The sequence below is a fragment of the Halichoeres trimaculatus genome, unplaced genomic scaffold (genome assembly GCF_033239565.1).
Source record: "Halichoeres trimaculatus isolate MK-OKI-2021-1 unplaced genomic scaffold, fHalTri1.1 fHalTri1_scaffold_11, whole genome shotgun sequence".
Taxonomy (NCBI): domain Eukaryota; kingdom Metazoa; phylum Chordata; class Actinopteri; order Labriformes; family Labridae; genus Halichoeres; species Halichoeres trimaculatus.
The window spans coordinates 9,309,780-9,328,472 of NW_027437189.1; the positions used below are offsets into that span (position 1 = coordinate 9,309,780).

Sequence of the window (18,693 nt, forward strand, 5' to 3'; positions counted from 1 at the left end):
TATGTCACATCTTTTTGACTTAAGAAGTGTTTTTTTTTTTTTTTTAAAGCAGCTGAAGCTGATCTGTTTTTCTCCTTATTGCTCCCTCAGCCTTGGAGAGTAACCAGTTTCCTATGGAGAAGGATCAGATGGGCGTAGAGAGCTGCACCGAGGGCTCCACAGTGCCTGCGTCAGTGTCCGTGGCTGGCAGAGGGTCTAAAGGGCTAATGGGGCTGGGCGATGAGAAAAGGATCCTGCCAGGGTCCGCTGCCTGGCCCTCTCAGGGGTTCGCCTGCTCTCTGTGCAATCGGCTGTTCAGCAGCCTGCAGCATCTCAGGGCGCACGAGTACCGCCACACCATGTCCCTCATGGCCCTGTCCCTGGACTGGCAGAACATGCAGGGCCCCCACTACCAGCCCAGCCAGCCCCTCCACCTGCACCAGTCGCTCTTACGCCCTTTGGCACCTGAGCCGCCCCCTCCACGCTACCTCTGCTCCCAGTGCCCCGCCAGCTTCACCCTCAAATCCAACGCCGACCGCCACGAGAAGACCATCCACTTCAAGAAGAAGCTGATGCAGTGTGTGTACTGTCTGAAGCACTTCAGAGACCGCACAGACCTGCACAGGCACCTGTCCTCCGTGCACTCCAAAGAGAGAGGATACGCCTGCCCGGCCTGTGCCAAGGCTTTTAGCACCCAGAAGAACCTGGCCACGCATGTTAAAGTGTGCTGCCAGATGGGGTCAGGGTCAGGAGGCATGCTGGGAGGAAGCGCAGGCATGGAAATGTATCAGGGTGGGGGGGTTATCGATTCACTGTGGAGGCTCTCTCAAGAGATGAAAGTTGAGAATCTCAGTATCAATGTGGAAAACTGAGACTGGAGTCGGTGTCTGCAGGCTTCTGTGCACGCATTAATACCCATCGGTTCGCAGCGTACCCTCACGTGTGTGGTGCGCTCACTCATGCCAAAAAAGAAGCTCTGTGGTGTCGTTGCACTGAGAAAAGGAGAATTGCTCTTAAGATGAAACATCTCTTGACAGGATTATAAATAGTTCTAAAATATTTTTGTCTTACGAGTTGTCAAATTTTATGTCATTATATTATTTTCTAACAGGTGATTTAACACGACTTGACAGCTGACGTGTCAACAATGCACATCTGCTATGCAAAGCTGCTTTTGGAGAAAACTCACACTGTTTTTAGGTCGGTTTTTAAGATAATACGTATCCTCGTGAGTAGTTTGAGAGTGCTTCTTTGGACACTCCAACAGGTGAATTACTTTGTGTTTCGGTGCTGGCTGAGTGGTGAGACAGACGGTCGTCTCCCTGCCTCCGAGACCTAAACCACTCGTCTGGTTTTTACTGCCGCCATGCAGTCACCAGCCTGACTCAAACTCCTCTCTCCTTTTTTAGGCAGAGAGATCTTTATCTTTGTGTCCAGCCCTGCATTACCAAAGACACAAAGACACTCAGAAACAGTCCCTCTCTGCCAGGCTTTAACCACACAACCACACCCCCTGCAGGAAGATTGGAAAAGTGCAGCGTGTGTGCAGAATGAAAAACCCATATCTGAATATTCCTCCTGCAAGTTTGAGCACAAATTAACTAAAAACTGACACTTCAACACCTCACACTCTTTTTTTCGGTCATACCATTTAAATAATTATCCTCCAACCTTTCTGGACACATGGAGTCCTCCTTTTACCCTCGTCAGATCAGTACAGATGGAGGGGATGCACCAAACAAGACAAAGCCAGCAAAAACAATAGAGCAGTAGCAGCTCAGATGGGGGTTGGGTGGTGTCATTTTCTCCCCCTTCTCTTTCTGTGTCCATCTCTGTCCCAGATCTGTAAGTCTTGTACCGAGCTGAGTGTGGCTGGAGCTGGACAGTAATTGGTCCTTCATGGCTCCGGCCCTTCTTAACCCCTGACCTTTCCTGTGAAGAGGAAGTTGGGGGCTAAGAGAGGAGGGAGGGCGGTGGATGTGCTTTAAACTAGACAAGCTCAGTGATGTCACTGCTGCAGGCAGATAATAATGTAGCTGTGAGAGCCGGGTGGAAAATGGGGGATCAAGTGGGAGAAGGCAGGAGAGGAGTAAAGGGAAATAGTATTTCTGAATCTGATCAAACCTGGCCTCATCATTGTCACCGATGCAGATTAACACCAAATTCTGCCTCTTTGGAGTTTACAACAGGTCTCCCCTGCAGGGATGAGGAAAACCCAGACTTTGACACATCCACGTTTATCTTTATTCTGACACTTTTACAACAACATGGAACTCAAATTGTTTCAGTGCTCCTTGAATGCAGAGCTGGTGTCTTTTGGGAACATTTCCCCTCTTGCTGTCGTGCGTATACCTGCACGGAGGAACTCCAAAATGCCAAATCCTTTCTAATATAAAACCCCATATCTCAGGTAGCACACTAAGTCCTCCTGTCCGGCTGCTTTAACAGAAGGAACTCGAAAAATCACCCATGAAGAGGAGTTTATCAAACACTGTTACGGCTATTTTTTCAGTCATTGTGAATATTTAAAGATGTTTCAGTCTAGATGTTTTTCTCATTGGAAAAAAAGCACACATGTACTGTACACAGATATGTACTTTTTCTTAAAAGAATGAGATTTTGCTTGTAGTTTTATGCTTGAATTAAAACGTGATGGAAAATCAGAAACTTCTCTGTAGTTTTTGTCTTTTTTGCAAAATCACATAACTCTTTTTTTTCTTTCCCCATATGCAACATGTTACAAAGATGCTCTCATGTGTTGTGCACTTGATGCATACTTGCATGTTTTTTTGTGAGTGTTTGTTGCATGCAGAAGTCGCTCTGCAGATGGAGGTAATTATACTGTATCACTTTTAGCGTATAACCCCTCAGTGTGTGTGTGTGTGTGTGTGTGTGTCTGCGTGTGTTTGGATCCCTCCTTTATGACACTAGATGTGAGTGTTGTCCTTGTTTCCTTCTAAAACCAGCCCTGATCTCTCTTGGTCACACACTGTATGCCCTCACTGTTCGGTTTCCCCTCAGACACAAACATCACGCACACACAATCTGTTTACTTGGATGCCCTTCACCTGGCTTAACCAGCGTTTAAGTCTAGACCTTGAGATAATTGGCTTAACAGACCTTTACACAAGATTGGAACATGGTATTGAAATTATTTGTTTATTATTTGTGCTTTTTTTTCTTTCCCTCTGAAGCTTCTCTGAGTGTGTGTGTGTGTGTGTGTGTGTGTGTGTGATTTTATTTCCCAGCCCTCAGCCTCCGTGTCGTCGTCTGTGTTTGCCTCTCTGTCTGTGTTTTTGTCATCCATAGCAGAGACCTTCTAGAGTAAACCAAGGCAGACTGACTGTTGTGTCGTGTTTATAGTATCTCTTTGCCTTTATTGCTTTAGTATGGAGGAAGAGCTGTTGCCAGGGCAACTGTAGCTTTGACTGGGATTAGGGTGGCCATGGGAATTGATGGTACATTTCTAGACCATGCTGCTAATTAAATGTAATAACTGAAAAGTGACGTCTCGGTTTATTTAAACCAGACTCATTCAACACTAATCTTTTTTTCTTCTCTTTCCTCTTTTCCGTCTCTACAGTGAATGACTTCACGGTGATCCGGAAAAAGTTCAAGTGCCCCTACTGCAGCTTCTCCGCTATGCACCAATGCATCCTCAAGAGGCACATGCGCTCCCACACCGGCGAGAGGCCCTACCCCTGTGAAATCTGCGGCAAGAAGTTCACCAGGAGGGAGCACATGAAGAGGCACACGCTGGTGAGTGCAGCACCGTCACCAGTAGGGGGTAGTGAGGGAGTCTGTTTGCCACAGACCAGGGGAATCCAACAGGTGGCTCGCGAGCTACTGGACAGCTCACAGGTCCTCAATAAGTGGCTCACCAAGCAAATGGAAAACGTTAAAAGTTAATAAAGCAGTAGTTAGTGTGTGGACCAAGCTAAAAAGATGCGACAATGCAGAAGTGTTCAAATCTGTAGTTTGTTGAGTGTTTGCTTGAGGCTGGCTGCAGAAATACCAAAAGTCACATTGACACCAAGCTAAAAAAAATGATTGACTGAGCGCTAGACACACACCAGTGATGCTGGTAATGCGTTACTCTTATATGAGCACTTTCTGTAACGTCTGATCTAACCCGTTACTTTTTCCAAACCAGTAATCAGATTTAAGTTACTTATCCAAGTCACTGTGTGTTACAATTTTCTAATTTTTCTCAGTTAAAAAAATATCTGCTTTTTTTCTCATCTTGGGGAGTAACAGGATTTGCGTACTCAGCATGTTGCGTTATTAGCATGAGGACAACTCACCTGCAGCCAGCTACACAAACGTAAACAACAATGGGAGGAGAGAGATGAGTGTTTTCTAGCCGGAAATACAGTCACTTCTTTGAGTTTGTGTCTGCTAAAGATGACAGTATTAAGATAAGTCGTAGACTCTGTGCTGGCAGTTTGCTTCAGATCCTTTACTGAAACATTTAGGAATCAGTTAGACAGAGATTGGTGCACTGTCGCCATAAATGCTTGACAAGTTGTTTGACTTTTACCTGGGGGAAAGATGAGTCCTGTCTTTCACTGTAACTCCCTCTGTTCCATGAGTTGAACCCTCTGTTTAGCATAAATCCATCAGGAATGAGCAGAGAAACATATTGTAAGCTACAACAAGGCACCCAAAGAAAAGCAGGGGCGTGCCCAGTCTTTCACAGTCCCTGAGCAGGGTACTGGGGATTATGTGAGCCCACAATCCAGTAAAATTTGTTTTGGCTTATTTGAATTACAAATACAGGATCAACAGACTACAACCTTAAAAAATAAAACCGATTAAAACCCAAAGTAGACTAAAACAAAGAATTTAAAAAATGTACCTGAGCAGTGCTGTAGTGCACCAAAAATAGTACTGTGAAGGCTTTCTTTAGTCATATTTTAAAATTCAAGGTGTGTAAAAAAAGAATTCTTGTTTTTAATTGTAAAGTAGATATTTCACAACTATAAATATAATATAATATATAATATATAATATAATACCAATAATCTCTTCATGTTCCTCTAAAACAAAACATGAAGACTCATATTATTCATTGTAATCGCAACCACACAATTTCGCCAAATCATGCAGCTGCAGGTGTTGTCATCTAACTTACTTACTTTTAAAACTGAGTAATCAGTAAAGTAACTTAGTTACTTTTTAAAGAAGTAATCAGTAATCAGATTGCTTTTTTTATGAATATGTATTTATTGGGATTTTACAAGTTTACAAAATACATAAAACATAACGTAACATAGATCCATCAACTGTAAAATAATCCTTTCCCCTTATTCCTTAAAAAAAAACAAAAAACAACTGGGTTGCGACATCCGTAATTGTACACAGCTTATTATCACTTCACTAGGGTACAAAAGTCAAAGACATATCACCTCCACATTACTAAAGCTCTTAAATTTTAAAGTTCTTAGAGAATGCAAGAAAGGGGTTTCAAAGGATTTCTTTTTCAAGGTAACTGTGGCAACACTGACACACGCTGTGTCTGAAATTGACGCAGATTATAAAAGTTAGCCACTGACACCAAAACTTTCATCTGTCATTTTTATGGGGAACTGGTTTAATCTTCAGCATTTTTGCCCATCAGTACAGGTTGTTTTGAGGGTTGTGTGACTATACAAGGACACTGTAGGCTTTGAGCAATCCCATTATCATCATTTTATTTATCTGGCAGATTAAATTATCAATAACAAAAATGACGATTAATACGCTTCGATGGTTTTCAGGTAAGGAAAAAGTTGAGCTGATAGCAAAACTACTTCTTAGCATCAATTAGTGGTTTGAAAAAAGTTAAGAGGTGATTTATTTCGACTTTAATAAATATTGTAGAAAGGAAAAGAGATGAGTCCCACCTCTGTAACAACCAGAAGTGACAAGAATCAGAGGCGTTTCTTTCACATCATTATCCTGTTACTGTAATAAACTGTTAAACATAACTGAAGTATTAAAGTTGTAACACTGACCCACCCCAGTAGGTGGCAGTAATACACATAAAAGTGAACATTGCCTGCTGTTTACAGGAAAGAAAAAGAAACAGCATTAGCCTCATGCATTACAGGGACAGTAGCTGTCAGTAAGCACAATTTGCTCATGGGTCAGCGTAACCAGAGGCCACTGAACCAAGCTCCATTTGAGTTATGATGAGGTAAAGAGGCGGGGCTTAAGACTTCGCAGACAGCTATGGGGCCCTGCGTGTCAGAGCGTTATGTGTTAAACACTGATTGAAATTTAGGTTTTTAAAATGGGAGCTGTTGGGATATAACTCACTTTTGGGACCACCCTCAAGTGTCCATTAGAGGAACTGCAGTTTCTGGCTCTCCTGCAGTAAATGTAAATTTGATTAAGTGTTTATTTGGTCTAAAGAGACGTTTTCTGTCCAACAGGTCCACAGCAAAGACAAGAAGTACGTGTGCAAAGTGTGTAGCCGTGTCTTCATGTCAGCAGCCAGCGTGGGAATCAAACACGGCTCGCGTCGTCACGGTGTCTGCGCCGACTGCTCCGGCCGGGGCATGGCAGCCCTGCTGGACCACAACGGGGAGACGGGAGGAGATATCTCCCCCGAGGAGGAGCTGTACCCAGGCGACCGTTTCCACGATGACCAGGCAGAGTGTGACGGCGATGGCGAGGGGGAGGAGGAGATGATGGTGGAGGGGGACGGGGAGATGATGGGAGAGGGTGAGGAGGAGGGAGGAGGCGGAGGAGGAGGAGGCGGGGGAGGGGGAGGGGGGAAGTGGAAGGACTCAGGGATCGGGGCTGAGGCACACAGAGCACTGGACAATGAGAAGGAGGAGAGCGACTCCTCGGCACAGGAAGGGGAGCAGCAGAACGGGAGTGAGAGGGACTTCGCCTGGATCTCCTAGAATCTTCCGGGCTCCTGTTAGCGCCTCCTTTGACCAATCTCTGAAGATCTGTCATGATCTTTTGGGCAGAACCCTCTGCTCTCTTTACCCATTCGTCCCAGCGTGGGCAGGCCTTCCTTTGAACGGAAACGCTGTAGGGTGATGCGCGACAATGATCTCACACACACACATGCAGACACACACACACACACATATACACACACTTAGGCCATTCTCAACACTGACTGCCATAGTTGAAGAAGAAATGGTGAAGAGATGGCTCCAGTGCAAGGCTTTTTCCGCTTACCTCCTTTACTTCTGATGCAGTGTTTAGTGTTTCTTTTTCTCGAGGGTTCAGGCCAGAGTCCAGTAGTTTTCTACTCTGTCACAACAGGAATCAACGAGGACGCTGCCAAGGACGTTAAGACTGCAACTTTGTATGTTTGCCATCACAATCACCATGGAAACCAAGGATCACTGACGGTGTAGGGAAATAGCCAGAAAGGGAAGGGAAGGCTCTCTGTGAGGAAAGGGGGGAGTCTCTAAAATCTATTGCAATGCTTGGTGTGTCAGAGGAGCGGGCAGCCCGACGGCACATTGTTGATGCAGAGTCCTACTGCCACAGACTTGCACTTTAACGACAAATGACTCGTATCAAAGCCCTGAACCCGTGGTTTACATTTTTGATCTGATCTTTGCTTACCTAAAACAACTCGGTGACCGCACCTACCTTTAAGGGTATACTTTATGTCCTCTTGACTGTTATCACGATATGATATCACTGAATCTTTGTGCAGATTGCTGTTTATAGAGCCTATGCCTTTCAGTGGGGTCCTTAATCTTTTCTTCACTTAAGTTTACCACACGGTTTCTATAAATCCATTCCAACAATACTGAACTAATGTACATACAGTTTTGGGGGATTTTTGGGAGAGGTGTGCGTGAGACAGAGAGATGGAAAGAGACTTTAAGGAGTGTATGGTTCACTTTTCAATCTCTTTGTACACAAAGTGGACTTCAGTTTTCGCGTCCATGTTTGGAAAAATCAACACAAGCACACATTTAATCCACACGACCGACACTTTAACTCTTTCCGTCTCTCTTTCTCCCAGCGTCTTTGGTGCAGTTTCTCGTGATGATCGGACCTAAAGAGGATCAGCCTTTTCCTTTTTTTTTTTTTTTTTTCAAAAATCTTTTTTCTTTCTGTTTCTTTTCTTCTTGGTCAGTCACGTGATGCCAGTTTGTCAAGTCCAGAATATGCAGACTCTTTCTCTGGTTTCTCTGGTTTTACTCTTTCTTTTTGGTGGCGTATTTTTCTCTCTGGCTTTTTGTGAGGTTAAAAGAAGAGGATCAAAAATTGTGCTTGAACTTTGTAGAGTGTAATATTAATTTGTTTTGTTTTTAACAGCTATTTATTATGGAAAAAAACTGTTTGTGGATGCCTTTTTTGTGGGGTCAGTCCCTCTTTCTTTCTATTTGTGTGTGTATGTGTGTGTGTGTGTGTGTGTGCGGACAGGTATGCAGGTATGTCTGAGTGTCCATCTTCCCCCAAAAATTCTATATTGATTTCTTCAGATTATTTCCTTGTTTTGGCGATGTTATTGACAATTCAAGTGAGGCAGATGTCTTATTATTATTATTATGAGTATCAGAACTATGGTTATTGTTGTTGATGTTCCTATTATTATTAATTATTATTAAGTGCTGGATGCTAAGCTTTATTGTGTGTTCTTTTTGATATTTTATAGCTTGTATAAGAAAAAAAGCTTTTATACTTTGCCTTGTTGTGGACAGCAAGCCATGGGGCTTTTATCAACCTTTTATTGTGCCAGTTTACGCTTTCTCTGTCGTATTCTTTCTTTTTTCTTTGAAGGGAATCTTCACTGTCAAACCTCTCTGTTAAATATTGATTGAAACATATATTCTGCACACGCTTTTTTCTTTGTTTTGCATCACTAATGTACACTAATTGATGAATATGGAACCAAAAACAATCTTGTACCTTGTAAACATGAAGTGCTTTCGTTTCTCAGTCTGTGTGCAGGTGGTTTTTTGGATTTATTGCCGTGGTTAACCAGTTTTGTTGTTGGGTTGTTTTACTTTTTGAACCTGTCACTATTTGTCACAGTTAGTAAAAAAAAAGTGCACATGTTCTAGTGTTGTGAATATGAAGGGCTGTGTGAAAGGACCGACTACATCTAGAAGACAGCTTCTTTAATTTGTTTCTCGTTTTCTTAAGCTGTGTCACGCCTCGCATGAAACACAATCAAGCAGAAACGCAGCACGCAGATGAAACTTCAGCTCTCTGAGTCTACATGCTGTGTTTCGAGCTGCCGGTGCTTCACTGGCGAAACCCTCGATCATTTCCACTGTGGGAAAGTGAGCACTGCAGCAGTTAACTCTGGGAAACATTTCGTTGCAAGTGCTGGTTGCACACATCAGCTGCCATGGACTGCACTTCCCATCATCCTCTACTTCTCTAATGAGAAACTCTCAGTACAATCTGGTTCCTTCATTTCTGGCTAATGTCTTGATTTTATTTATGTTATTTATTCTGTTTTTGTTGACCCATTAATCAAATAGTTGTAATTTTAAGGGGTTAAAAAAAAGAAGAAAGACAATGGGGTAGGATTTTTTTAATGAATGTCAAAGGTGGGTGTGGAAGGAGCCCATGATCGGTGACAAATCTCTGTCCTGTGGTGCTGTTTGAGACCACCGAGAGACATGTGAATGAATGTGTGACTCCCCGGCCCTGCGCCCTTCTCACGACCTGTACTGTACGTCTTCTTCCTCATAACCGGGTTGTAACTTCAGGAAAAAAACAAAAAAACGTCCGCCATCAACCCCTCAAATATGTGCCTCAATGACATTTCACCTTGTGTGCTTGTGAGTGCGTTAGCTTGTGTTGACACAGATAGAGATTTTACTTCAAAAGCAAAAGAAGATAAAAAAAAAATGACTGATCAGATTAGAGGTGCAAACAAAAAAAAAGTTTTTTGAGGATTAAAAACTTCAAAAGAGACAAATCACGACGGGCGACTCGATTCTCCTTCCCACTGTGTGTCCGATGACCTTTTGTGCCCTGATTCTGTGGTCTTAACTGCATGCCTGTGCTCATTTTGTCATACCAAAGCGACGTCTTCGGCATCTGCACACAACTGTCTCATTCCACTCGATGCAAAACTGGAACTGTTTTCTTCTCTTGCAGATGAATATGGGTATTCTTAGACGTGTACAAATTGCAATCCTCATTTAGCCTGTATAGCTTGATTCACACGTGCAAATCATGAAGCCATAGATATGGGTATATCTATATTATACTATATTTCAAAATTGGCGCTTTTTACTTTAGATTTTGTTCTTCTACTAAGAGTGATGTGTGTATACCTTCATATATATGAATTTATATTACTATTATATATTATTTATTTCTCTCTCAAGTTTCAGAGGGGCTTTGATTTGTAAAAGGTCGCACTTGAAGCTTGAGCTTTGTTTATTTTCATTGGGAATATTGTTCAATATGATACTGACTTTATATTGATGATTATCATAAACCTGTGTTTGTAACAAAAATGTGTTAAATAATAATAAAAAAAAAAGCTGTCCTGTTTTTACACCTGTTTCGTTCGGGCAGATTTAAGTGCTCTTGTGCAGATTTTCTTTTCTTTTTTGTTTTTTGTTTTCTTTTTTGGTCGATAGTAATGATCACAAAACCATTTTTACAGCCAACCATGAGCCTCCTGTTTTTTGATGTTGGGGCGGGCCTGGTGGCCGCGCAAGCCTCTTTCTAACTTCATGTTTAGTGGAAGAATTAGCTTGACTATTATTTGCATAAACCAATCAGTCTCAATAAATTTTGAAATTGCTGCTGTAAAGAAGTGACCAATGTGTGCTGTGCTTTTTCTTCATCAGTACCTGCTGCTGTCCACAAGGGGGCAGAACAGACAAGTCAAAGGAAGTTGACAAAAAGGATTGAAGCCTGCTCATTGATCGGGCGCTTCCTTCTTTAGAGCCATTAGAGACTTCCTGCACTCTTCCATCCACAGGGATTTGTTTTTTTTTATTTTTATACTGAGGGTAAATTAAGACACTGATGGCTGCCGCCTTCTTCCATTCAGCTTTATTTTCTTTCCATCACATTACATCACATAGATCACATTATCAGCATCATACATGGTCATCCATCTCTTTTCGAGCACTAGTTACAGGCTTGACATTCACACAAATACTCCTTGAGTGCACCACTCCTTGCAAAGTGCTTCCTCTGTGTGTGTGGGGCTGCTGATGAAGAGAAGAGGCAGAGCCCACACACAGGAGAAGTCTTGCCCTCCAGTGAAGACCCAAGGCTGACGTCATTGTTTCCTTTACTCTGCGAGTGTGACCCAGCTTTTTTTCTTTCACTTTTCCCAGGACAACAAACATCAGCCTTGGGTTATCAGATTCTGAAAGGGGAAATCTAACATGTTTAAACCCTTCAGTGTTTTTATCTCCTATAACAAAAATAAAGAAACATTAGGGGGGGGGGGAAGTAAGCGATGCTAAGACATGCAAAACAACCTCAAACTCAACCGGACAATCAATCAATCAATCAATGAGTGAGAAAAACAAGCAGTTTTCACAGCAGCCATGGTCAGGCTCAGTAAAAACAGATCCAGGAGAAAGAAAAGTCACCAAACAGGAGATGTGACGGACAGAGGGTAAACAACGAGAGCACAGAAAAAAGAAGAAGAAGAAGAAGAAGCGGAGGACTGAGTGGAGCTGCCTTTGCAATGCATTACATTACATTTGATTTGGAAGGAGATCTATTGGCTTTGCTGCTGCTGGTTTACACACAAATGAAAACTGACATTCAAGAAAGCAGCACATACATTTTGACATGTGGAAAAAAAATATATGAAGGTTTTTTTTTTTTTTTGATGCACATTTCAAGGGTTTAGTTTAGCTTAATATACTGGGTAAAGGCTTAGGTGGGACCACAGTAAAGCTGAAGAGCACGAGAAGTGGAAAAGGGGATCACTGCGGGGAGGAACAGGAAGTGGAAGACACTAAAAAATAAAAAAGCGTGCTGTCTGTTGGAATGTGCAGGGCAGGATAAAAGATTCCCACAAGGTTAATATTTCATCACGACCAAGGAGGTCAAAGGTTATCCTGCCTATCGACAACTAAACGTCACAACCACAAAAACAACAACCACACATATTGAGAAAAATATGACGATTTGGCAGGGAGAGGGACAAAGATCAAGAGTGCGAGCGAGAAGCCTGGATGTCACCGAAAGAGCTCGAGTTAGTTCTGTTTCATAATAAAGCGTCTCATTGCACAGAGTATACGATAGTAAAGCAATACTGCATGGTTGTGTTATTTGATATGACTGAGCAGTGTGGCGACAGCTGTCTGTGGGTGTTAACGAAGGTTTGGATACCAAAATCATTACAGGTTCACTACGAACTAAGCCAGCAAACAAAACAACAACAACAACAACAACGACAAAAAGACGTTTCTTTCTGTGGGTTTTACATTCAACAGGTTTTTGTTTTCTCCCCTTTGCCTCTATAAGCTACAATGTACACTGAATCTTATCGCGTTATGTTTACTATAGCTTCTCAATCGACTTTTTTTTCAAGAAAGAAAATATTCTGAGCAACTATAATGTAAAAAAAAGTCATATAACAAGATACAACAACAAAGAAAAACGACAATATATGAAAAAAAAAGCCTCACGGTTCTCTTTATGTTGCATATGTACAAGAAAGCCCTGAAACTGCCAATCCATCTACATCGTCACTGCGCATCATGTTTCTGCTTCCCATCCACAGATTTTGTCTCAATCTCCTGTTTTCAAGGTAAAAAGTGATCCACTCTTAGAAAATCCACCAAGTCTGTCAAACCTGTGCACAGGAGCAGCCATGCACGCTCAGGTCTTCCTGATCACAGCTGCTCTGATTGAGTCAAACTTCTTGGATCTGAACGAGACACAGGCCAGTTTTAGTGCAACTTGAAGATAGGTGGAAAAGCAGTCAGAGAATAGAGAAGCCTGTTAGCTCCAAATGCTAACTGTAAATATCACTAGCCTCTGCTCTGACCCCTGCTGGTGGACTCTAAAAGTGCTTACTCTTGAAGACGGAGAGAGACTTGACGGGCTGTATGCGACACTCAATCAACGACCAAACGAGAGAGAACAGAATGCAAAGTGGTATCCAGCACTAATAAAAAGTATCTACAAAGTTTCTACGTCAGCGCAGTAAAATGTTGATAAGCAGGAACCTGTTTTTGTTGAAGTGGAGGAAGCACAAAGAAGAGATTTATGGGTAAAAAAAAAAGTGTAAGAGTATAATAAAACAGTGTAAAAGCATCTGGTACGATAATTTGTAGCCTGTAAGCAAAGAGTGTATAAAAAGATTGATGGCGAGGCGTCTCCTCAAAAGTGAAGCCAAAATATCCAGAGATCCCTTATACATAATAAAGCCTGCATCGTACATGGAAGTGGAAGGGACAACAGATGGGTCAAAATTTTGATGCATGCCAAATCAGGAACAGCAAAAATCTTCTCGGCCAGGTGTCAGAACGGGACTATAAAGTTCAAAGTGATTAAAGAAAAAATTTCCCACACTGACAAACTTTCAGAATAAAGATTTTTTTCTTTTTTGAAAAAAGGTGATGGGTGAAAAAGTGAGTTTAATGCGTTTTGGTAAAAAAGACAGGACCAGGATGTCAACATCAATGGTCCACCAACCAATCCCTCCCGCACAAACTTCCACATCTCACTATGTTGCACGATTTTGGCATCACTTTTGTACAGCACGGAGGCAGTGGAGACACACCATCCATCTTTACACACACTCAATGCCACAAACTGAAACTGGTGTTTCTCCATCACTGACAAAAGTTAGAGGTGCTGTGACCGACTACTTTAGTACCACACTGTACTTCTCAGTACCACACCTCTGACACAGCCGGCACCACAACGTTTAATACAATAAATCTGACACACAAAGCATGTCATTAGCTGTCCAGATCACTTGCTAACAATGGGGGGACCCCAGAGGTACAAAACCTCTATCCCTGACACCCCATTTATTCCAATCAGGCAGTGACGACACCCTTGAAAAACAGAAAAATCCTCACTTCAAAATTTGTGTATATAAAACGTCCATGTATAAAACACATCTTTGTGCAGTGCAACGTAGTGCAAATTTATTAGGTCAGTACACCTTTTCCTTTTTTGTGTTCATTTCATTGGCACTTTGTGAAGTCTCTGACCGGAAAAGGCCTCTCTCAGAAGAAAGAGGGACCTAGCTTATCTGGGATGCTGCTGGGGTAAACCACTTACAGGCAGATCATTCATAAATGTTTTGGTTTCTCTTAACAAAGCTAAATGAGATATTTTCACTGGTAATGTGTGCTTAACATTTTTCAACCAATTCACTCAAAGCCACCAATTAACACTCAGGCGTGTGGAGAAGTGATAACTGGTCGCCTATCAGCCGCCAGCAGGCAGCGTAAGTAAGTGACCCTGTGGCGACAAAGGACAGCACAGGTGTTTCTATGGAGACAGAGGTCTGAGGGCGCACTGTGCCTCAGTTAAGGAGTCAGTCTGCTTCTATAGGAGAGAAAAGGCACTGTGTGTGTGTGTGTGAGTGTGTGTGTCAGGTCAGTGTCATGGGAGCTGAAGAAAGCAGAGGACACACAGCAGAATCTACATCAGAGAGATGAAACAAACAGAAATATACATCTACTGTCACGACTCCAAGAGAGGACAGATACCTGTTCACTTTCTTTTTCCGTGGGGACTCTCAGATACAAATAAAGCATTACAGTGTGACAGGTGTTGCTTGTAAAGACTTAAGGGATTTGGGGTTACATGTTCAACTATAAAGACTTCTACACCAAACAACTTGAGGCTAAGCAAGTGCTTCTCTTATTTCTAGAAGAAAATGTTTTGACTTTAAGTGAGGCTCATTCATCTGATAGTTAACAGACAAAAGTGTTTTATTTTCAGATATTAAAAAGCAAAGATAAGACCTGAAATTTTACTGGCCAAGTTTTTTTTATGTTCATATTTCAAGAAACCTGAGAAGCATTTTTTCTTACCTATTGGCAGATTATTTTTTACACACTTCTCAGGATGTATGCCTGCTGCGAGCAGCCGCACAGTGTATTGCTGATCTGCCTCTTTCTCTGTCTCTTGTCTCCCTCCTCTTTCTGCCTTTAGCAAACCAGTGAGGAGAGGATAAAATGGTGCAAAGGGCAGAGAAAGAAGTCACACAGACAACACACACTGGTAGCAGCCAAAAAAGAGTTTTAACTATTTAACCTGTTCTTAGATTATTGAAACCAGCACGTTTTTTAGAACTAGTTTTCGTGATAGTTAAGTTTAGGAAGAGGCGCTGGTGTGACAGCCTATTGCTTGGCTGGGTCGGCTCCTTTCTCTTTTTTTGGCCAGGGTCTGCTGCTCTTTTTTTGTTTGCCCATCTGTTTAAGATCTTTCTGGGCTTCATGAAGCCTGAGGGGTTTTCCTCAGACTCATTTGCTGTGTCTTCTTTATAAGTCATTGTCTCCCTTCTTGAGCTTTTGTTGATTGGATATTTGAGTTGAGGACACAGTAATTATGATATCTTAAAATAAGACATTTGTCTTTCCAGATGCATGAGGCTCATATTGAGTCTGATAAGATGTTTTTGCTAAAATAAGAATCAAACACTTGCTTAGATTTCAGTTTTTGTCGTGTAAAGTGAACAGGAAGGCAGTTATAGCCCAGAAAAAAGGGGTACGTCCTGATAAAAATCACTTTTAGCCAAATGTTGCGTGAAAGAACTCAGAGAAAATTCACAAAGAAATGTCTTTAGATCCTATTTTTTAAGATGACTCACTTTTAGTTTGGTGTAGTGATCACAATTAAAGAATAATCAAAAAATCTTCCATGATTTAGCTTTTTACACTTTTTTACTGCAGGTTCAGTTTTAGGGAGATATCTAAAGCTTCTAAAGGGCAATCTTCTTAAAATGCTTTGTAAAGAATCTGTTTGCATTTGTCTTTTTTTCTCTGACATCTAATTCAAACTATTAAAAATAATGATAAAAGGCTTTCAAGTTAGAGTACTATGTTCTTTTTTACATAGGCCAATATCACAGGAATTTACTTTTCAAGAAGAAAATACAGACACAAGGGGATCTAACGATCTACAATTCTAGCACCTATATTTTAAGTAAAGGTTTCAAAAGTCGGCCTGTCATTTGGTAAAGCAGGCCTCTAAAATCTAAACTCCACTTTGGTAAAACATGTTTTAACTCCTTCCTATACGGGTTGGTAGACACCAACTTTTTTCTCACTTCTCATTCTAAATGTCAGACCAAGTGTCAGATCGTCCTGACTTGACACAACTCCCAGTAGAAAAACTACATCGAAAGACGGTTTGGTTCCTGTGAAGTTAAAACTGTAAAATTTAAAATGTCATAATGCTGGTTTGTGATAGGTTTATAAAGATTGAGTAACCTCTCCGGTTTAAGCTGTGATGAATGAATTAAAAAACGCCTGACTCTTTATCAGGTAGAGATTGGTGGGTTACGATCTCAATTAATCAACTGCAGTTATTTATCAGGCTGTGATAAAGTTTCAAAAGGCTGTCTCATTCACTGGGGTAAACAATCTCTTTAGGGACATCAGCTGTCAAAGGGAAAAACAGAGCCTCAACTCACCAAAATAACAAGCACAGAGCAAGAAAGACAATATCAAATGCTGTAATTCTGCTGATTGCACAGTGCAACTGCTAGTTGCTTCAGCATGTCACTGCTGAAAATAAAGTCTATGTCAGAAATACATCTCCACTCTCTCAGACATACGCTGTGGTTACAGTGATTCTCTAAAAGACGACTTATTTCTTCAAGGTGCATATCTTTAGGGTACAAGTAAATAGGAGAAGAGCGGGAAATATGTCTCTTATATTGTATATTTTTCAAAAATATTTTGGAAAAGTCACACAGGAACTTTTTGTACCACTTGCTGTGAGGGTTTGTGCATCTTATGAATTTCACATGAAGTTTAGCTGGCTGTGTTGAGTCTGATTAATAAACAAGAGGTGGATATGATCAGTATAGATGTACTGTTCATATCCAGGAAGGCTGCAGAAGAAAGTGATGCTATGTCATGGTGTTTTACTGTCGGTTAGAAGTGAACAGGCTAAAAGCCTCTTGTAGGTTTGAAGTCCCTTAAATGGTGACAAAAAACGGATATGCTACAGAGGTCTTACCGAGCAAATCTGGTGTTAACCCTTGAACTTCTAAAGAGTCATGATCCACCCCATAAACAGCAGATTACATGATGATCCTATAATGAACAGAGTATACCAAAAGCTTATCTGTAGTCTTTAAACAAAGCCTTGAGATTAGGCTGTGAAAAATGGCAAGTGAAAAACAAAAAATTAAATCAGTATCCAAATTCTTTTTTTTTTTTTTCAGTCTTAAAAAAAGTAGCCTGCGTAAAAGTTCTTTTTTTTCTTGCTGATTATCTTTTTTGTTTCTTTTTACCAACCAGTTTTTGTTTTTTTCTTTGTGTTTGGAAAAGGAAAACAGAGAAGGCGAAACCCACGCTGGGCCAGAGGAAGCAGCAGTAAGAGCTCCATGGTGATGAAATCTCCCCTCGTCTCCTCGGTGGAAGAGTCCACCTCGCTGTCGCTCTGAGTCAGGAAGAGCTCATCTCGCGGACGTGGAAAAGGGACAGGATTAGTCGGTGAATCTCTGACAGGCTTTTTTCCAGCGACAGGCTGTGCACCACATGTCTCTCTTCTCCATGCCGTACACCTTTCGGCACTTCTTCGCCTCCCCACGGGGTTTCCTTGGTAACAGCAGATGTGACAGCATAAGGACATGCACACGCAGACATCCAGACGCCCACATGGGCATAAAAACACACATATATGTGCAGCTACGCTCAGAGGGAGATAGATGTGTTCATGGGCATGTTGAGGCAGGATCAGGGTCAGAGGAACAAACAAGAATTTTCTCATAACAAATCAGTTAAAAGGTGATGTCAACAAGGAGGTGATCTTTAAGGGGGGGTGGTTATTTAACTCTACTGTTAGCACTCATTTCATGTGATCTACTCATGATTAAGGTTTTGAAAATGTTTCCTTGTGATGTTTTTCAAACATCAATATTAGCAATGTTTTTATTAAAGGTCCCATATTATGCAAAAATCACTTCATTAAGTCTTTTAGTGAAATTTGTGGGTCTTTGGCTTTCCTCCCAGCCCACAAAATGTGATATTTAATGACAAAACCTGTACTTAGTAGTGCTTGTGAATGTAAAATCCTGACCTAAAACGAGCTGTTTGGATTTTGGGGATTTGCCGACGTCAGCGATTCCCTTTTTTGACCAATCAGGAGCAAGTCTGACCTGATTGGTCCACTGGAGCAGATACCTCCAAACCTCCTCTCCGCCCAATCCAGCCAGATTTATCCCCAGCAGCGGGGAGGAGAATGCCGAATTTGAAAAGCCATCACTGCTCTGTTTTTGGCTGTAAACAGCCCCATAGTTCCATCATGCACAAGCTTTCTATCTTGAGTTCATTTATCAGAGAAATGTGCCAGCTACACTCAGTAAAACTGAGCATGTGTGTTCTGGTCACTTCACGGCCGACTGCTTTTCCAACTTGGGACAGTACAACAGAGGGATAGTGAATAGACTGGTCCTGAATCCAGGCGCATTACCAACCATCCGCCAACAAACCTGGGACCCTGGAAATGTGAGTATTTTAAATGCTGTGTGCTGTGGAGCAGATCAGAGCAGCAGAGCTTTTCCTCAGTGTCCCCCCTGTCTCTGTGTTAGCTTCAGCTGTGTTAACTTTA

General features: G+C 41.8%; 2 protein-coding genes across 5 annotated transcripts in view; one reads left to right on the top strand and one right to left on the bottom strand.

Annotated features, from left to right (window-relative positions):
• The window catches only part of zbtb46 (zinc finger and BTB domain containing 46), an 85,491-nt gene extending 74,762 nt beyond the window's left edge, over positions 1-10,729 (top strand). The window contains exons 7-9 of one of the 3 annotated variants that reach the window (XM_074681396.1): positions 91-216; positions 3,563-3,738; positions 6,396-10,729. In XM_074681396.1, coding sequence (XP_074537497.1) covers positions 91-216; positions 3,563-3,738; positions 6,396-6,872 — 779 coding nt within the window. In that variant the 3' untranslated portion in view covers positions 6,873-10,729. Of the gene's footprint in view, positions 1-90; positions 2,559-3,562; positions 3,739-6,395 lie in introns of those variants that run through there. The other 2 variants (XM_074681395.1, XM_074681394.1) reach the window with 2 other exon arrangements.
• Positions 10,730-10,956: 227 nt separating this feature from the next.
• Positions 10,957-18,693, bottom strand: part of slc2a4rg (SLC2A4 regulator) — a 44,389-nt gene continuing 36,652 nt past the window's right edge. For both annotated transcript variants that reach the window (XM_074681281.1, XM_074681280.1), the window contains one exon: positions 10,957-17,681. In XM_074681281.1, the coding sequence (XP_074537382.1) occupies positions 17,570-17,681 (112 nt within the window). In that variant the 3' untranslated portion in view covers positions 10,957-17,569. The remainder of the gene's footprint in view (positions 17,682-18,693) is intronic.